Genomic DNA, 18166 nt, shown 5'->3' on the forward strand with positions numbered 1-18166 from the left:
GCCATAAGCACTCGATGATGAAGTCACACGGACACCTGACCCGGCTCCTTCCTCTTATCGTCTCGACCGAGCTTTTTCTTCCGGACTGAACCGTTTTATGGACGCCGACGCCGTTCGCACGGTTTTAGTCATGCTACCCCCTAACAACTGCCTCCCGAGAAATTACAGCTGCATAGCCGGTCTGTTCGGGAGCCTGGCGACAAACCAGAAGATGGAGGACGGAGACGGGGAAAAGACAGGAGAGGAGAGTGCAAATAATGGGGACAGTGAGCCATCCCAAACCCAGGTCGTGGATGAGAGACCGAGGGGACGGGAATCTTTCCTGAAGCCCCCGCAGAGCCCCACTCAGCGCCGGAGGTGCAAATCTTTGCCGAGCTCCGCAGAGAGAGCCAGGTTAGAAATAGCGCGAAGTCGGAGTCCCTCCAGTCAGAAGAAAGTGAGGTTTGCCGATTCTTTAGGTCTGGAGCTCATATCCGTTAAACACTTCGACGACACCGACATGCCGGAGATTCCGGACCGCATAATAAACAAATTTAAAAAAGGCAGGGCTCTCCACCTGAACAACTTCGATAAGTCGACCAGTTCCGTCCAGTCTACCTTCATGGAGATGTTATTCACAGTTCCAGGCACATTGCCGGATTTCCTTGACAGGGTTAAAGAGGTGAAGGTTTTGCTGGAACGCGTCGAGACAGACGAATTCAGCATTTCGGGTATTGTGAGGGTTTTGAATGTTGCGTTCGAGAAAAGTGTTTCTCTGAGGTACACGATGAATAACTGGATCACATTTATTGACATTCTGGCCTCCTACATTCCTCATTCAAGCGATGGCTTTACTGACAAATTCTCCTTCAAAATCATTACCCCGACGTTTCTAGACAGCGGAGGAACCCTGCAGTTCGCCATCAAGTACACCGTCAACGGCGCCGAGTTCTGGGACAACAACGACGGAAATAATTACAAAGTCAGGCGCCACAGGTTTAAAATCTCCCCACCACGGGAATGGGAGAATGGATGGATTCACTTCATTTAGCGCGGTTCGCCGTACGTGAGTGATGCGCAGGCCGGATTTATCCAGAAGTATCACTTGTCACCGCTGCTGTAGCCTGTAGCTGTAGGGCCTGCACTGACTCAATCTTTCTAAGCGGTCTAATGGACTAACGATTATTTTCTGTTCATTTTTTCCCTTTCATTTTGAACGAGCCTCCTGTGCGTTGCATATGATAAATGGAACGCAGCGTCAGCTACCTTTTTAAACTACTGTTTTCAGTTAATATTTCACGCTTATTGTAAACCGTTAAAGAGTGTTTAGGACTTGCGACATACTTTTTCATGTACATGCTGGCATCATCAGGTGCCAAGCTGTAGGCTTAACACCTTTTTCGCATGATTTGTAAGTATAAGATAGATTGTGTAACTATAGGCTATATGTAAAACACATGTAATATGGGTATGTATACTCGCGGGCCCACTTTTCTTTTAGGAAGGGCTAGCCTAAATCACAGGAGACGAGTGTGGCCACCGGTTACCGGCCGTCTGCCTTCACTGTCCTAAAGGTGACCACACTGTCTCGTCTCGGAGTGTCGACTAATCTGCCCGCTACATGTGTGCAGACTACTGAAGGCTACGATGTGCCCGGTTTGTGGTGCGTTTCAAGAGCAGCGTTCGTGGTTAGAGAAGCTCTGTGTACTTTGACAAACAAAACATACCGTGCAAAAATGGGCAAACTCAAAATTAAATTTAATGGTCTTGACAACAATAATTGTTCAGAAAATTAACAACAAAAAAGTGCACTCCTGATATGTATGCCACCATTTTCTCGTCAGAGCCGGTTGCTGTAGTGAACTGTGGGGATAAAAAGCTGGAAACGGAGAAATTCATTGACAGTCTTCTTGTACATGTTTTGATACAAAATTCAAACTGACACAAGTCTGGGTGTTCAAAATCTCCCAATTATTTGCTGTTGAGGCCATTAAAATATGCAGTTTTGGGTTTGGCCCTCTTGTCCAGGAGTGTAGTAGGCTATTTCCAGATGAAATATTTTTGTCCATGAGCTATAGACAGGTAAAGATTATGCTATATGTCTGAAGTACTGCTTATTGTAGTATGCCAAACCATATGAAGACTGGGGACATGTGTATTTGGCAAAAAGACTGCTGCCTGTAGTCTAAAATATTATTTCAGTTGACCAATATAACTGTCACAATGCATGAAGATTGTTACTTGGCATAAATTAGCAATGGTTTGTGCAAAGATGTAATGGATTGACCACACATGGAAAAACCTGTTTTAATGGTTGCATTTACCTCAGACCAAACATATTTTTACTGTATGAGCCTTTCAATGTTGCTGCAGATTTCAGGTGTATTTCCTATCTATTAATGCTCAACATTACAAAGCTATCTTTATTTTTATGCAAAAGTCAAATATATTTATTGGTGTCATTTGTCATCCTGCTTTCAGGGATAAATGTTATCTGTGGCATGTTTGTAGAGCATTACACAGCAGCATCATGTTTGAGTCATTGTATATACCTGTTGCATTGTGTGAGGTCTTGTAGCATATGTAGCATATGGTCTAGCAACTGTCTGATGTGACGAGCTCTAAATTAACTGTTACTAGTCACCAACAGAAAAAAAAACAATATCTGATTGCTATTGTTTAGAGTAACTTTCTTCTTATGTGTGTGTGTATGCAAATGTTATTAGAGTAACTGTTCTTTTTTTCTCATTTACCTGTGTGTGTGTGTGTGTGTGTGTGTGTGTGTGTGTGTGTGTGTGTGTTCAAATGCTATTACTGACTCTGATGAGATGTAAGAGTTTTAGCTCCATTTGGCCACATAATTTGTGAAGTTATTTATGTTGGCATGAATGATAAATGTTATGAAGATTTCAAGCTGAATTGTGTCTTTTCTTTGTCAGTAGCATTTTTGGTTGGATTCCTTTGAAGGTACACTGGACTGAGAACAAGCTTTTGATAATCATGCATTATCACTGATAATCTATATACATCATATATAGGCAATTTTAACATGTACCATTTTTAATAGTATAACATGTAGGTGTAAGTCAAATGGGTTTGCCTCTGTTACTGTAGTTAGATTAGCATTATTTCTCATCAAGTGTTATTTGCTTGTGGAAGTGGATGTTTGAGAATTTGCGTCATGTATATCTTTTTTTTTTTTTTTTTTTTTTTTTATGCATTATTTAATGCAGATAGTGATTTGCAGACATCTAGTGCATTGTAACTCTTGGGGAAAGAATTGGGGAGATGATGGTTAGAAAAACATTTAATTGATGCCTTTCAGTAGGCAAAACCAAACTTTCCCCTGGCGTCTCATTATTTTGTGACATAACAAATATGATACAGCAGCAATATACGTATGTGAAATGTGCAATAACCACTTAATGCTTGAAGTGCAACTGAAATGGTTATCATTTTGAGTTGCTCTTTGAGAAATGTTAGTTAAGTTAAAGGGGTGAATGTTGTGTTGCTGAACAGTATGGAAATGAAAGCGTCATGCGGTTGAAATGCAGCTAGTTGGATAGGTCAGGATATGCCTTGTGGGAGTCTATACTTACCTGGAAAAAGGCAGATGGTGGTTGTAAAAAGGAGTATGATTTTTTTGAAATTGTGATACTGAGATACTTTATGTGTAGTCCATTGACAGAATGTATTGACTAAATATTTAAATAGCATTAAAGGCACAACAAAGTATACAGAGTAATAGAGTATAATAGAGTGTATATATAGTTGTTTATGGTTCCGCGAAGGTTTACTGTTGTCCATTTGCTGAATAATCCTTTCCATAGTGAGTGTGATTGTCTTGATTTTGTCCACTTTTAGTTTTGTGACATTGATTAGACAGTGTCATTTCATGGTGGTACTGAGTGGTGGGGAAGGTGGTGGTGCTTGTCTTGGTTCAGAACTCCACTGCTCAGAAACAGAGGAGACGCTTGACTGTTAGGCCTGGAAGTAGGAATTTGACCCTTAGATAGTTCTCTGTTGCTGTCAGCTACATTCTGGCAAAAAGGGAGTGGATTTGGTCAGGTGATCGATTCACTTGGAAATCGAGGCTTATTTTATTTATGGACCAAGTATACGATCAAAAGACAGCTAGTTATTTGTTAGCCAAGATCTGACAATATAATACTTGTAGAGAATCAACAAATAGCCATACTCTACTGAAAAAGGATCTATTTTTAAGTCTAGCTGTTTCTTAAAAGCTTCTAGATGTCCAATGGGAAATCTTCAAAGCTTCCATAGCCTCAGTTCTGTTCAACACATTGGTGTACATTTTTTCTTTAGTCTTTAAACTATGCAACCTGGTCTTTTATTAATTTCCAGTGTGTGTTGATGTCTCCTGGTGTTTGTCATTTTGTTTTCAATTATTAAAACTGTACCTCTGCTGTTTGCATGCACAGCAGCAAAGTACGTTTTATTTTTATGGTGAATTTATATTGTAGTTTATATTTTGTTAACCCATGGAATTAAAGGCATTTGAGGTGAACAGTGTGGTTATGTTCTATAGTCCACATGACATTTGCGCTTTTGTGCTTTTATTTCAAACACAATTATGTCTGTTAATTAAGAATTTGAATAATTTTAACATGGTTCAGCAGCAGCTGTCTGGAGTAGGGCCCTTTGAATAGTGCCAAAATGCTGCTGATGACAAATATTCTTCATCGGTCATACAACACCTCACTGGTATTTTTAAAAGTACTGGCTGTTGAATGTGAACCCACATGTTTATAACCCATAAGGATGCTTGATATTGAGATATTCCATTGTGATTCATTGTGATCTGGATTCATGAGGCCAGTATTCAGCTCTGTGTGCTGTGGCAGTCTCATTAAGTGACCGAATCCCTCCTGACACCCATGATTAAAGACACGTCCTTGAATTGATTAATCTTGCATCCAGGCTTGGCCGGAGGGACTGAGGCAAGATTGCCTTTCTGAGAGGGCCTACTTTAGCAACTCAGTTAAGTGAAAAGCCTGTCAAAATTCTCTCCTCCATCCAAATGTGCTTTATACTCAAGTCGCTTAAAACGCTGTGCTTTTCACTCAGGTCGCAAAGATTGTCTTGTTCCGTTGGGTTGTGAAATTGACAGTGCAACACAGGAGGCTGCAAAGGTTGTGTCCCAATTTCATATTATCCCCTTCTTGTAAGAGCCATAGAACTGTTCAAATGAGGACATTTTAACAAATCTAAGGAATTTATGTGGCCATATCCTGTGTGGCAACTCTATGGCATCCTTGTTTATCAGAAGACCCATTAATCTTTGGATGGAGTTCTTCTAATACACTTTGCAAGAGCCCTGACCCTCAATTCTCCTTATATGGCAGCAGCTCCAATTAGATGAGAGAACTGAGACCTCTTAATGTATTTCCTCCAAGTCAACCTGCACATAAACAATCCTGTATTAAGCCCTTAACTCACACAAACATTTGCAAATTCTGCAGGTCAGTTCTCTTGTGCCTGTGATGGCATGCCACATTACACCACCTAGGGCAGACAGAGGGCCTCAAGCCTTTTTCAAATGATGGTTTTTGTCTAAATGGTATTTTGTTCAATGGGAATGCCTATACAGATCAGATTTAGTAATGACTCTAGCATGTAGTACGTGACTACAGGTGTGTGTATCTATATTTTTTGTTTGTTTACTTGGTTGAGTCTGTTATGTTTCCATTGTCAAATCAGCTTAGTAAATAGATAATGTTTTGGTCAACTGAAAAGCCACTGCAGTGTCTCCAGACACAGACACATGGGACTTTCAGATCAGTACCTGGTGTCAGGAACAGGCTGGGGTGATTACACAAGTCACATTCACACACTAACACATTTGACTTTATCCCTTATATCCTGCAGAGTAAAAATATATTTACACATCTCTCCAAAATTTCATATGGTTGAAAGTAGTACTTAGTTATTTAAGTATTTATCTCAAAACCTAACCAAACACATGAAATGTTGTTATTGCTTTTAACCCAAACAAGCCTAAGCAAAAAAAAGAAAAGATGACCCTGTCAGCCACCCTACAAAAAGATCTTACCACATAGCCTGAATTTTGCTCGGTCGCCATGTCTGCTCGCGGTCATTTAGTTACTGAATAAGTACTGAATATCTCGATGCTTCACAAAGCCCACAGTGTGATGTCCAGCTGATGTGTGCTGTCTGCACTCAAGCTGGTGATGCACCTGAGGGCATCTCAGAGGGCATCTCATGCTGCTGAACCACCCTGTGATCTTGTAATGAAGGAAATCATAAAAGCTGCACACTTGCCGATTCTGTTCAAACATGAGAAATGAAGTTACAGGCCATGTCTCATTAACGGGTAAACCTCCTTTGCTTATTGTCTCATATTATGATTCCGCACATTGCATTTTGTGTGTTTTCTTTGCAACGGTGCTGGGGTGGCCATCTTATGACAAATCAGTCAAGCTGCCAGTTGTGAAACCAACTTATGTAACCATGCCATGAGTTAGTTCTGGCCTGGGACTTTAAACTCCAGTTCAGTTATACTCAAACCATACAGAGCGCAATGTGTAATAAAACCCTACGCACTGTGTTCTCCAGTGTGAATGTTTTATGATCATGTGTGACCATGCCCTGTGTGTCCTGTCAACCCAACACCTCATGATCCCTGGGAAGCAGCCGCACATCAGAAGCCCGGATCCACTCAGCTGATTTTAATGGAACCATATGGGATCATTTGGATAAATCCTCTTCTGTGAAGATGCTGTGGGGCGTGTAGTGGATGCATGCCTGCAACGACAAGCACACCTCATTGATCCCAGTGCTGTCGCGCTAGCACCCACTGCCACTGCATGTTGTGCGGATGGGGCTCACTCGGTTATCTTGTTGCTGTTTGTCCTTGCACTGCATTCAGCCTGCCCTGACCTGGCTAAGCAGCCCCCTACAGTCCTGACAGTACATCACTGCACCATCACAAGCCCGAACAATAGACGTGTTGGGTATGTCGTGAACCAACCGTGTCCAAACACATGTGTAGTTAACAGTATGTGAACACTAGGGAAAAAATGCCTACTATTTCATCAGCATGTCGAGTCATGTTGGTGTACCATGGCAATAAACGAGACTCAAGGCGCTTACAATGAAAGCCTGATCAGAATCACGTGAACCGACCATAGCCTTGCAGTCTTTTAACATATAATCACAAGCCTCTTAACAGCAGATTGGACTGTCATGTCTCCTTTGTGTACCCAGGCCATTAGACAGCACACAACAATAGTTTAGAGCTCAGAGAGCTGATATTTATGCTACCTGAGACAATGCTGCTTGGGTCTGGGAGTCTGAGCACACAAGATTCGTGCACATGTGTGCTCATGCTCAGCTTTGCCAGTGTTAGCTGTCTCTGTCGTGTAATATGTGTTTATTTTCGTGTAAGGCGTTAGCTACATGTCACCATGACTCCCCAGTCAAACCTTGGTGGGTGTCACAAGGGTACAGATACATTTTGCATGTAAGGGGTTTAAGTCTGCAGCCTGTGCATTCACATGGCACTATAAAGGGCTACGTGAGACCCTCTTGGCTCAGCGATGCGCACTGTAGAAATATAGTTCTTCATCTCTTCTGCCCTCTCCTCGCCTCGCCTCGCCTCGCACATTCACTCTATGCCATCTGGCTGAAAAGAAAGAGGCACTCATTCCTTCCAAATCTCCCTCACCCCTTCCTGCAGATGCACTTGCGGGTGAGCGTGCAGCCGTGCGTGTATGTACACATACGTGTATGCATGTGTATGTGAGGTTGTAGATCTCCCACAGATGGAGATGTGAGGAGCCATCGCCGAGATGTCCTTTACTCGTCGTTCCGTCCCCCTGGCGAACCCTGGTCCCTCCCTTCCCCTGCTCACGTCAATGAAGCGGCGCGTAGTGTATTCATTCACAGAAGAGCATTAATTGGAAATATGCTTGCCTAGGCACAAAGCAGTAAGGTTGAAGAGGACTATAGACGGCCCTCCCATTCGGGCTGGAGCTGTAGGTTGGCGTACGTGCTTTAGCGAACACGCTACAGACACGCAGTGGTAAGTGTCCTCCTGTCCTTTGCGGTAAGCTTCAGCTTTCAGGCACTGCTCCTTGTTTCTGAAGGGACTTTCTGCTGCTGTTAATCTTCAGCACTGTATTCAAAACAACACTCGGTTTGCTCATGTATCAGACACTGCATCTGCTGCAGGTTTCATGGTTGAGGCCTGAGACTGCACTTTCAGTGACTTGTACATATACTGACCAAGGAAAGTGAGAGGTTCCTTGTCTACTTTAATTACACATCCTTCATATCGTTCAGAATTGAGATGTTACATGCTTTCACTGGGGATACAGAACATTTCAGCACAGACTGTAGGTTTCGTTGTGTGAAATGTTTTTAACTTACTAAGTGGTTTAAAAATGACCAAAAAAAAGTATTCAGAGATCCTTGTAAACTTTTAAATTGGGTGATTTATGTCACGAGTAGTATTGTTTGCATATAAATTCTTATCATTATATGATAAGAATCATTATCAGTCAATATGATAATATGATATCAGTACAAATCATATCACGGTATTTTGTATTCTTAGTCACAACAAGACTCCCAGCTAAGCCATAATAAACTTTTAATGTGCAATATTTCAACATGATATTCTGACTGTTGATTTTCAAATATAGACAAAAATATCAACTATGCCATATCCCTTTATAGGGAACCTATCGTCACTGGCAATAAGGGTGACATTCTCATTTTCTTTTTCTCCTCTATCATCATTTCCCTCCATGTTTTGTTTGTTTGTTTCTGACTTTCCTGTTTCTGTCCAGAGAATGTGATAAACTCTCCAGTGGGACCCTGTGTGTGTGTGTGTGTGTGTGTGTGTGTGTGTGTGTGGCTTGGTCTGTCAGTGTGTTTGGCAGCCCAGAGGAGCACTATTCCATACATAGCTCCTTACCTCCCTCCCCGGCCCCAGTACTCCCTGACCGCACAGACGTGAGAGTAGCCCGTTCACAGGCAAAAAAAACAAATGTTCCTGGTTGGAAACTTGCAAACAGTAAATCTTGGCATATTCTTTTTCTGGTCTATTGGAAATGTGTTGTTTTCAGTGGCAAATGTTGAAGTGCTTGCTTGTATTGTATATATTTCTCTATTGACTATCTGTGCATGTGTATTTCTGTGTTGACTGTGCATGTATATTTCTGTGTTGACTGAGCATGTGTGTTTCTGTGTTGACTGGGCATGTGTGTTTCTGTGCTGACTGTCATGATCTAGGTTAAGGATTTCCCTTTGTTCCGTAGCCCATGCACATTTTCTCTATCCATTTTTGTTCTTTTTCTCCATCCATCTTTGTTCCTGCTTTTAAATGCCTGTTTATAAGCTCTGCAATGGAATATGCAGAACTACATTGTCAGGACTATTGGTTGTGAGACTGCGTGTGTCATACTGAATGAAAGTCACTGCTTCACGTCAGTCTGAATAGGTGTCCTAAAAGTTCAGTCCTTTCCATTCAGAAAACCATCTCCATCAAATAAAAGGCATGTGTAGCCTGCACCTGCATACAAATGAGTGTTTACCCTTCACTTCTCTCTCTCTCTCTCTCTCTCTCTCTCTCTCTCTCCAGACAGCGGTCCTACATCAAGCTCTTCTCCCATCATGCGGCATAGTCACACCTATGGATTGTGTCGCGTAAGTGTGGCGTGATCCATAGGTAGTCACAGTCCGGTTATATGACCTCATACAGTCTATACATAACCTCCTGGGCTGGTTCCTGATGTTTCATGTTCACTGAACTAAATTTCTAAAGAAACACAGGAGTCCCCCACCATGGTACCATCACCTGCTCCCTGCTTCGCTGGTCCTCTAACTTAGAGTTCATCTCCTCCCTTTCTGTACCCTCAATCTCCTGTAGCTCAATAGCAGGTCAATAACAGAGGACACAGAGGTTGGTGCAGGGCTTGACATTTTCCCTCTGTGCGTGCACATCTTAGCCCCTCCCCCTCCTCGCCAGCAGCATGAACAGACACGTGCATTACACAGCAAAATGTGACTGCTGGCACCACGCATGCTTATCTTCACCCATCCCCCCCACCCACGCCCCCCGGCGCCCCGCCATTCTCTCATCGCAGCTGTGAGTGTGTGATTGCGCATGGAGTGCTTTCATCATGGGTGCAAAGAGTGTGTGGGAGAGAGAGGGTGAGAGAGAGAGAAAGAGAGAAAAGATGAGGCATGCAATGAATGAGTATGGGGGTAAACAAGATCATTTTGCAGCATGGGAATATGTGCTTGCAGAGAGGCTTGTTCCTTAAACTCTCTCTCACACACACACACACACACGCACTCAGCCATTTGGAGGCTGCTGGATTCACAGGCCACATTAAAAAATGATGCGCACGGCCAGGAAGGTCAGGAGGCGAATGTTCCACTGCATTACGCGGAAACATGAGCGCACTCACATTACACGTTCACAGCTGCACGTCTGCACATCCAGCGTCACATGGGCTGCCATAAAGCCTTGGGCTCCTCCCCCCAGCCTCTGATTGGCCCCCTCGCTGTGTTGTCATGATACCTGCTGCTCAGCCTCTTCCTCTTACATTCAGGTTCTGCCCAGTTTCTCGGGGCCATACAGATGATATAGAGAGGGCTGTTGAACACAGCTTGTTGTGGCCTCATGCGTGTAGGACAAATGGTGCAGTAGGCCTTGCTCAGAAAATCCTCCCAATATAACATTCAAAATACAACAGATACCACAGATAGTACTAGCAATGTCAGGGATTACTACAAGGAGGCATACGGTTACATGTAGCTATGCCTTCCAGCCATTTGGTTGGAGCACCTACTACAACATAGTAGGTGGGTAAGAGTAGTTTTCCTTTACTTAGCAATCTCAGTGCTAATTCTGAGGTAGAGAAAATACTACACCCCTTCTTGCTCATCAATATTTTCACAACCGTACCATTTTTGCAAATTAAACGTTTTCAAATGTATCTTCTGTAATATTTTGTATATAATAGTCTTACTTAAACTGTCTACTCTGAACTGCATATCCCGTCCATAGCTCTCATCCATGGCTCGTTACTATTCTTATTCTTTGATCGTTATTGTATTTTTATTTTATTTTTCCTTATTATTACTTTATAAACTTATTAACAATCTTTTCAGGTCTGTTTAGAATGTTACATACATGTGTGCAATCGCCAGCACAAATTCCTTGTATGGGTAACATCCTTGACGAAATAAAGTGGGCCTGACGCTGATCACCAGTATAATATAAACTATGACGCCCTCTCCTGGCTAAGGCTTAGATGACACCCTCAACTGTGGTTTGACAGTTGAGGTCACATTTAAGAAAAAAATAAAAATAGAGTATATGTATTATGAGCTTAATAGTTGGAATATAGCAATATGTATTTGGGAAGCAGTTATCACATTAAAAATGTATCACATATTTCATACCTGTTCTGTTTTGCAAAATATTTTTTGTATACCAGTCTAAAAGGATTGTGTAACTTGTGTAACAAATTGTGTAACAAACAGCTCATTATCCTTGCTTGGTACGAAGGAATGACTGGGAAGTTGGTCACCAGTAGCATGAATGGCCCTTTAGGGAGTTGCTGGCCACGTGCGCATATTTTAATGGAAAGCTCCGTCTATCTCTGCTGTCTGTGCTCTCTCATAGTATTGCTGTATTTAAGAAATACTGTTTCTCATTGTTCTTCTGTCTTATTTTTGTGGTCAGAGTTAAATTTAGATGGATTATGGGTGCATGATTATTCTGTATCTGCAGGACATGACATAGTGCGGGTGTGGTGGGGGGTGGCTTGTCTCAGCAGTCTTTTATTCTCCTCTGCCCCCTGGGGAGTCAGCTTTTCCACTTTATGAACTTGATCCAGCTCTCTCAAGTCAAGTTGGAACATTTTCAGAAATTATAGTGTAACATTTTAAATAAGTGTGCTAATAGTTGATTTAATAACATTAACAACAATACTGCTACTACTATTATTATTATCAATAATAATAATAATAATAATATGAAAAAGAAGTAAACATTAATAACAATACTAATGGCAAATATTAATGTCTCTCTCTCACTCTGTCTTTTGCAATTTACCAACATAATATGACCATCATAATAAAGGTTTTTTTTTTTTTTTACGTGATAATAAATTATAAAAACTAGATAAAATAAAGTCAGTAATAACACTAAATATATTAGCAGGCTCTAGGTCATTATTGTAAACAGTGGGAGGTGTGTGTGTGTGTGTGTGTGTGTGTGTGTGTGTACTAGAATGGCGTGTGTTCCTCTCTCTCTCTCTTGCTCACTTCTCCCTCTCCCAGAGCCTGCCGAGGCCCCCTGCGTGCCCCGTTGTCTTCGTTCTGATAACAAGGTTAGTATGGAAACATCTACCGGGTGTTTTTAATGTGTGTCATGGCTGCGGTGCCCTGGCCTCCCACGGAACCTGTCAGCTTCGCACCCTCCCGCGGCCTGCGGCTTTGCGTTAAATATGCGTGTGCCGTGTGGACCGCTGCACAGACACCCTGAAGGTGTGCGCGAGTCTCCCGTAGGCTTGCGCACACAGGCTTGTGTGCGGATATGTCTCACAGTTTGTCATAATCTGGTAACCGCACTGATCTCAGTGTTCCTTTGTTCCTCTGTCTTGTCTCAAACTTGACAGCTCTTAAAGGTCACAACTCGAGCTGAATAAAAAGTAAGAAAAAAAGGCAAGAGACCACATTAGCAGTTCTTTCATACCCTTTCTGGAGTACATCACATGCATTATTAAACCCAGCATGCCGTAGCGTACTAAACATTTGGTCCTGATTACTGAAGGATTTGACAGGGCTGGAATAGAGTGCCTCTCGGCAGTCTCTTTTTGGAGTGATTCTCAAACCATTTTTGAATTTGGAATCCCTTTTTCTTTTTAAAAAAGATTGCTATATTTTAATTGTCAAGTGATAAATTGTGATTTTCCCTCTCTCTCTCTCTCTCTCTCTCTCTCTGTCCCACACATGAACTGGAGCAGGAGAGTGGCATTCTTAGCAGGACAGAAGATTCTTCCTCAGCACTCTTGGCAGTGTTCGTGGACTCCGGATGGATTTGTCTTGTTCTTCAGATGTTTGGTTGGCTGGACCACGACAAGCTGGGTCATGCCAAGCTGATCTTTCTGATGTTTCAGGATGAGCGGATTGTGGATTTTCTGGTTCATTTTTGAAAGTATGGAAGCTGTTTCAACTTTCATGACGCAATGACGGCCACTATGGGCTGGACGAGCCTTTATTTTTAAATAAGGTTCCCCACTTCAGAGTGATTGCTACAGCCTTTACCAGGGCAAGGTTAACAGAAGTTAGGCATTTGGCAGACATCTGGACTTTTGGCAGAACAGATTGGGTTTAAGTCTGAGAGAACTCTTGGGAGCTTCTTTGGTAGCTTAAAGGCTTCCTCTCATCAGCTCTGATGTTGTCTGCATGTCATATTCAGCACACTGAAGGAAGGCTGTGACTCCAAATGGAGCTGTCTTTGCCTTTGAAGGTCCGCTGCCGTCATGGAAGCTCCTGTATAAAGACCCCCATCCCAAACACGCCGGGGGCCTCCAGTAGGACTTCCCCGGATGCTTCAGTGTTCCGCATGTTCCGGCTTGATCCCGATATTGCGCTTCATGCCTACACTGATAGCTCCAGACACTTCAGATAGCTCCAGACACCCTCCTCAAGCTCCTGAGTTGGATCCTAAGAGGGTTGGGGCTTCTGTTTACTAATGTTGTTTATTTTCCATTGCCAATACTCTGAAGTTCAGCATGATAAACATGTTTGGGTAAACTTTCTAGTGGGACAAGCAGGTTTTGTTTTGTTTTTAAATCTTTTTTTTGGCATGTGAAGGTTATGTATGTAGAAGTCAGATTGCTTCTAGCTTTAGTGGAATAACATATGAAGGATTTGTTTTGAACAGTGCACTCAATACCTGTGGTATTGAGGAAAAGATTTGTGTGGATCAAAATTGTATGCATATAAATGATGCAGGGAAGATAGAGATAAATCTATGATTATTGTTACTATTGTAATTTTTTTTTATTAATCTCACCTTTTCCGCACCCTCGCTCTCGCTCTCTCTCTCCCTCTCATTCATTTCATTTCATGCTAGAATGTTTTATTAGAGAAGTCAGGACAATGCACTGTTGCTCTGATGATGAGTGTTAGGAGTAGACTGGAGGACTGAGCAACTTGGCCCATCTCTCAGTGAAGTACGGCCCACCTTTCAGTAGCTCAGCCAGTCACCCACTGTAGTGAGCACAGCCTCCAGCCTGTGCTGCCCTCACCCCTTAGTGTCATGCTTCACAAACAGGAGATGTGGAACTCTTTGGATAACCGTTCCTGGACCATTCAGAAACATTACCAAAACGCAAACCAAGGCAAAGTTTATGAAGGTATACTTCTCTCTCTCTCTCTCTCTCTCTCCCTCTCTCTCTCTCTCTCTATCGATCTATCTCTATCTCTCTGCCACACACATACACAGAGTGTACAGAAACTTTAGCTCAATCACTGTGAAAGGCAATCCTTGGCCAATCTCAGACAATCCTCAGACAACCTGTGATACTGAGCTGATTTATCCCATCAGTTCCACAAGGTTAAACAGAATTGTGGGTTTCTGTGTGGTATAAACACTGATAACAAACACAAAGCCATGGGCCTCGATGACTGCGAGTGCAAGAAGAGATATGCCTCTCTCTACACAACTCAGTGTGTCTCTGTAGCTTTGTATATCTCGTCTCTTACATCTGTACAACACACTGGGGTCATTTCATCTTCCCAATTATACATTCAAACGATTCCAATGTTCATTCTTCTACGAATCATCATGTGGATCAGTGAGATGTCATGTTTTCACCTTCACACGCTTTGCTTTGGTTTGAGTTTTGGAAATGTTTCTGAGTGGGTGTTTGTGAAGTAATGAATGACACAGAGAGATGAGGGCAGCACAGGCCAGAGGCTGTGCTCACTACAGTGGGTGACTGGCTGAGCTACTGACAGGTGGACAGTACTGTACTGAGAGGTCCACTCCTAACACTCATCCTCAGAGCAACGCAAGTCCTGCTGGGATTATGTTTGAGTCTGTTCACACTGCACAAAACACTTTCATATTTCACACTTTATAAACTCTTACTTTACATCTGAGTTTTTGTGGATATTGACTTTCATGCACCCTTTATATGTCAGTTTTTGAATGTAACATTCTTAAAACGTAATTCGAGTTATTTTAAACTTTTGTCCGTAATATAATATCTTTAATGACATTTTAGTGACACACAGCAGTGTAACATCCTTAATGATTATGTATTTTATTACAATTAAGCACATTAGAAGCAACTGTGCTTTTTACAAACATCTTACAGATTTATTGGCCATAAAACAACCATTAAATTATACATAATCCAGCCTAAATGACATGGCCTGCATGAATGTGTGGCTTCCTTAGATGCATCTCCAAAATGGCGGCATCCTAAACTAACAGCATTAACACAAATCATTTCTGTCTCTGGTTCCTGACATATTCAGCGGCGTACGATCGTCTGATCGTACGTGGCTCACCTAGGTCGTCCTCTGAGTTGTACCGCTCCTCCTCTTCCTCGTCGTCCTCCTCTTCTTCTTCTTCATCCTCTGCCTCCCTCTCCCTGAGTAGAGTTCTCCTCAAAGACTAAAGAAAAATGGCTGCATAAGAAACACTTAAGACGTGTACGGCCAAGAGTCCAGCGGTCAATGGCAAAGGCCAGAATAAAGCAAACATGTGATGATGACTATTTAGCTATGCTTGGGACAGGGCCATTAAACCCGCTGTTTCCTGAGGTCACCTCTTTGGGTTGCTCCAGGGTCATTCTGGGGATGGAGGGAGGGGGGCTGGGGTGACGGGCCAGTCTGAGAGGAGGGGAGCTGGGACTCGGGTACGGAAGCATTGCAGCGGTGGAAGCTGTGTTTTCTAGCAGAGCCTCAGACAGCTGGATACGGTTCCTAAACACCTGAACAATAAGGGAGGATTGTGTGAGATGGGACCTTTCGCACCAGCAACAGGCATCTGGTATGGTTAAGGAGGTACTGGACCACTAAGCTCCTGTTCACCTGCAGATCTTTGTCGATGTCCATGGTTTCCATATTCTTGAAGGTGTGCGTATAGACCTCCACAGCTTTGGTATGGAACAGCATCTCCACCATGATGAAGTCTCTGAAGATTCTCTGAAATAAAAACCCAAACTTTAGCTTTTTACTGTTGAAGTTTATGGTTCTTGTGATTCTCCATTAGGTTTTCCAAAGTTAGGCAAACTGATGTAAACTCATGGTTTGCTATTCCAAGAAATGGGTATGGTGAGGACATTGTCCATGTTGTGTGCACTGTATTGAATAAGGATTGCTGACCTTTACGTCCTCCAGTTTGTGTCTCTGGAAGTCCAGGATGATGTCCTCCATCTGCTGGGTGCTTCTGTGGGCATAGCTAGTGGCCTTCTGCACATTCACCTCAGCCTGACAGGATGAAGCCATCCAGAACCCCCCCCCAAAGAAAGGCACAGCGAAAAGGGATGTCTCACTTTCATCATGAATGGGGTGGTGGGGGGGTGGTGGTATTTGGGGGTATGCAGGGCCAGGTAATGGCAACATTAAAGTTTTTAATTGATATCCTGTTTTTTTTTCATTTTGTGACTTGCCCTAGATACAAGTTAAATTTAGTATAAGACCCTAAATACATTTCAGCTGAAAGATTTTATTCCCCTGACTAGGCTTCATTTGCATACATAAAGAACAGAAACTATTATTAATTTGAGGGTGAAAAATGTGGACCACATTACAGAAAACTCGATTCTGATTATCTCATACTACGACCAGATTAGAAACTAAGTTTTAATGATCCCCAGTAATACCTACATCTAACAGAATTCTGGTTTAGCGTGTATATCAGCGTTACCTGTGACTGGTGCGACGGGTCAAGGAAAGAAAGTTCACCTTAAATGAAACAACAGCACGTTGTTATCACCACAAAATGATAAGAAGCAGGCTCAGAGAGCTCTCTGTGAGTGTGCGAAGGATACGATGCCCTGTCTATCCGCCGGGTTCCTCAGCCGCAACGTTTCCAGCCGCTGCAGCTCTTTCACCTCCCTCTTGCGATCTGTGCTGAACTTCTTCAAGTCCGCCTGACCGCCAAACACCTCCAGCTTTTTAATGCTGCGCAACTCAGTCTCAACATGCAGGCACACATGCAGGCGTGCATCCTGTGTGGCCTTTGTCCTTTCTAGTTATTTACAAAAGCACTTTGCATCTAACCCTGGCATCATGTATTTAAGTATGCATTTGCATTGGCTTATTTTGTAATGAAAAATCAGCCAAAACCCACTTACTCGCTTGGCTTTCACTATATCACCATACGCCTTCAGAGGGGCAACCACACGTGTTTCCAGCCTCTCAACCTATGAGCACACAAGTGAGTGAGGAAATCAGCAACTTGCCGCACGTTTACGCCATTTAGCTGACACTTTGATACAAAGCAACTTACAATTATGACTGAGTACAACTTGAGCAACTGAGGGCCTAGGGCCTCGCTCAGGGGCCCAACAGTGGCAAGCTGGTAGTGGTGGGGCTTGAACCAGCAACCTGCTGATTACAAGTCAAGCAACTTAACCACTGCCCATGCAGGTACACAAAACCATGTCCCACCTGAGCCTGTCTGTAGTCCTGCACCATGGCCAAGTCCTCAGAGAAGTTTTTCAGGCACACGTTCATCTCGGAGTCTCCCGTGCAGGCGAACTCGTACAGCTGGCGCACGAGCGTGTCGGCCTTGTCCCTGAGCTTGGCTGTCTTGCGCGTGTATGCCGCGAGCAGCGTGCAGAACTGCCCCATGTATTTTTCCGCGTTACTTAAGGTCGACTCCATCGTCTTCAGCTGGCTGTCTCTGTGTTTGAAGCGCCTGTCACCAACTGCCACACTAACATGCTGTCGGTTTGATTACTAAACAGTCTAAATGCATGCCAACTCGTAGTTTGCATTGGTTATTCCGATTGGCAGCATATATTTTTAAAAGTATTTTTCTAATAATTACGAGTAACGTTTTGGCATGCAGATTGGGTTACTGTGTGTTCTATCCATGTGTTTTATCGAAAGTAAACCTTACCTGGACAAGACTGTAGTCATGGTTTATTGAACGCAC

At 42.9% G+C, this 18166-nt stretch overlaps 2 protein-coding genes across 3 annotated transcripts in view; one reads left to right on the forward strand and one right to left on the reverse strand.

The window, feature by feature from the left end:
• The first annotated feature begins 30 nt into the window (after positions 1-30).
• On the forward strand, positions 31-4507 carry LOC113570849 (protein phosphatase 1 regulatory subunit 3E). Its single transcript, XM_026999520.3, has one exon. The coding sequence runs from the start codon at positions 98-100 to the stop codon at positions 1028-1030; it is 933 nt and encodes a 310-aa protein (XP_026855321.1). The 5' UTR covers positions 31-97; the 3' UTR covers positions 1031-4507.
• A 10794-nt stretch (positions 4508-15301) lies between these two features.
• The window catches only part of cibar2 (CBY1 interacting BAR domain containing 2), a 2936-nt gene continuing 71 nt past the window's right edge, over positions 15302-18166 (reverse strand). The window contains exons 1-9 of one of the 2 annotated variants that reach the window (XM_026999576.3): positions 18131-18166; positions 17677-17911; positions 17361-17429; positions 17055-17156; positions 16931-16936; positions 16387-16491; positions 16093-16206; positions 15828-15992; positions 15302-15673 (exon numbers count right to left, since the gene is read on the reverse strand). The exon at positions 18131-18166 is cut by the window's right edge and continues 71 nt beyond it. In XM_026999576.3, the coding sequence (XP_026855377.2) occupies positions 15503-15673; positions 15828-15992; positions 16093-16206; positions 16387-16491; positions 16931-16936; positions 17055-17156; positions 17361-17429; positions 17677-17911; positions 18131-18150 (987 nt within the window). In that variant the 5' untranslated portion in view covers positions 18151-18166 and the 3' untranslated portion in view covers positions 15302-15502. Of the gene's footprint in view, positions 15674-15827; positions 15993-16092; positions 16207-16386; positions 16492-16930; positions 16937-17054; positions 17157-17360; positions 17430-17676; positions 17927-18130 lie in introns of both variants that reach the window. The other variant, XM_081715733.1, reaches the window with a different exon arrangement.

Source organism: Electrophorus electricus, chromosome 6, assembly GCF_041902795.1.
Source record: "Electrophorus electricus isolate QZ-2024a chromosome 6, ASM4190279v1, whole genome shotgun sequence".
In the NCBI taxonomy this organism is placed as follows: Eukaryota; Metazoa; Chordata; class Actinopteri; order Gymnotiformes; family Gymnotidae; genus Electrophorus; species Electrophorus electricus.

What these genes read in the sequence shown, in the direction of transcription:
- LOC113570849 (XM_026999520.3), top strand. Translation starts at nt 98, where the DNA reads ATGGACGCCGACGCCGTTCGCACGGTTTTAGTCATGCTACCCCCTAAC.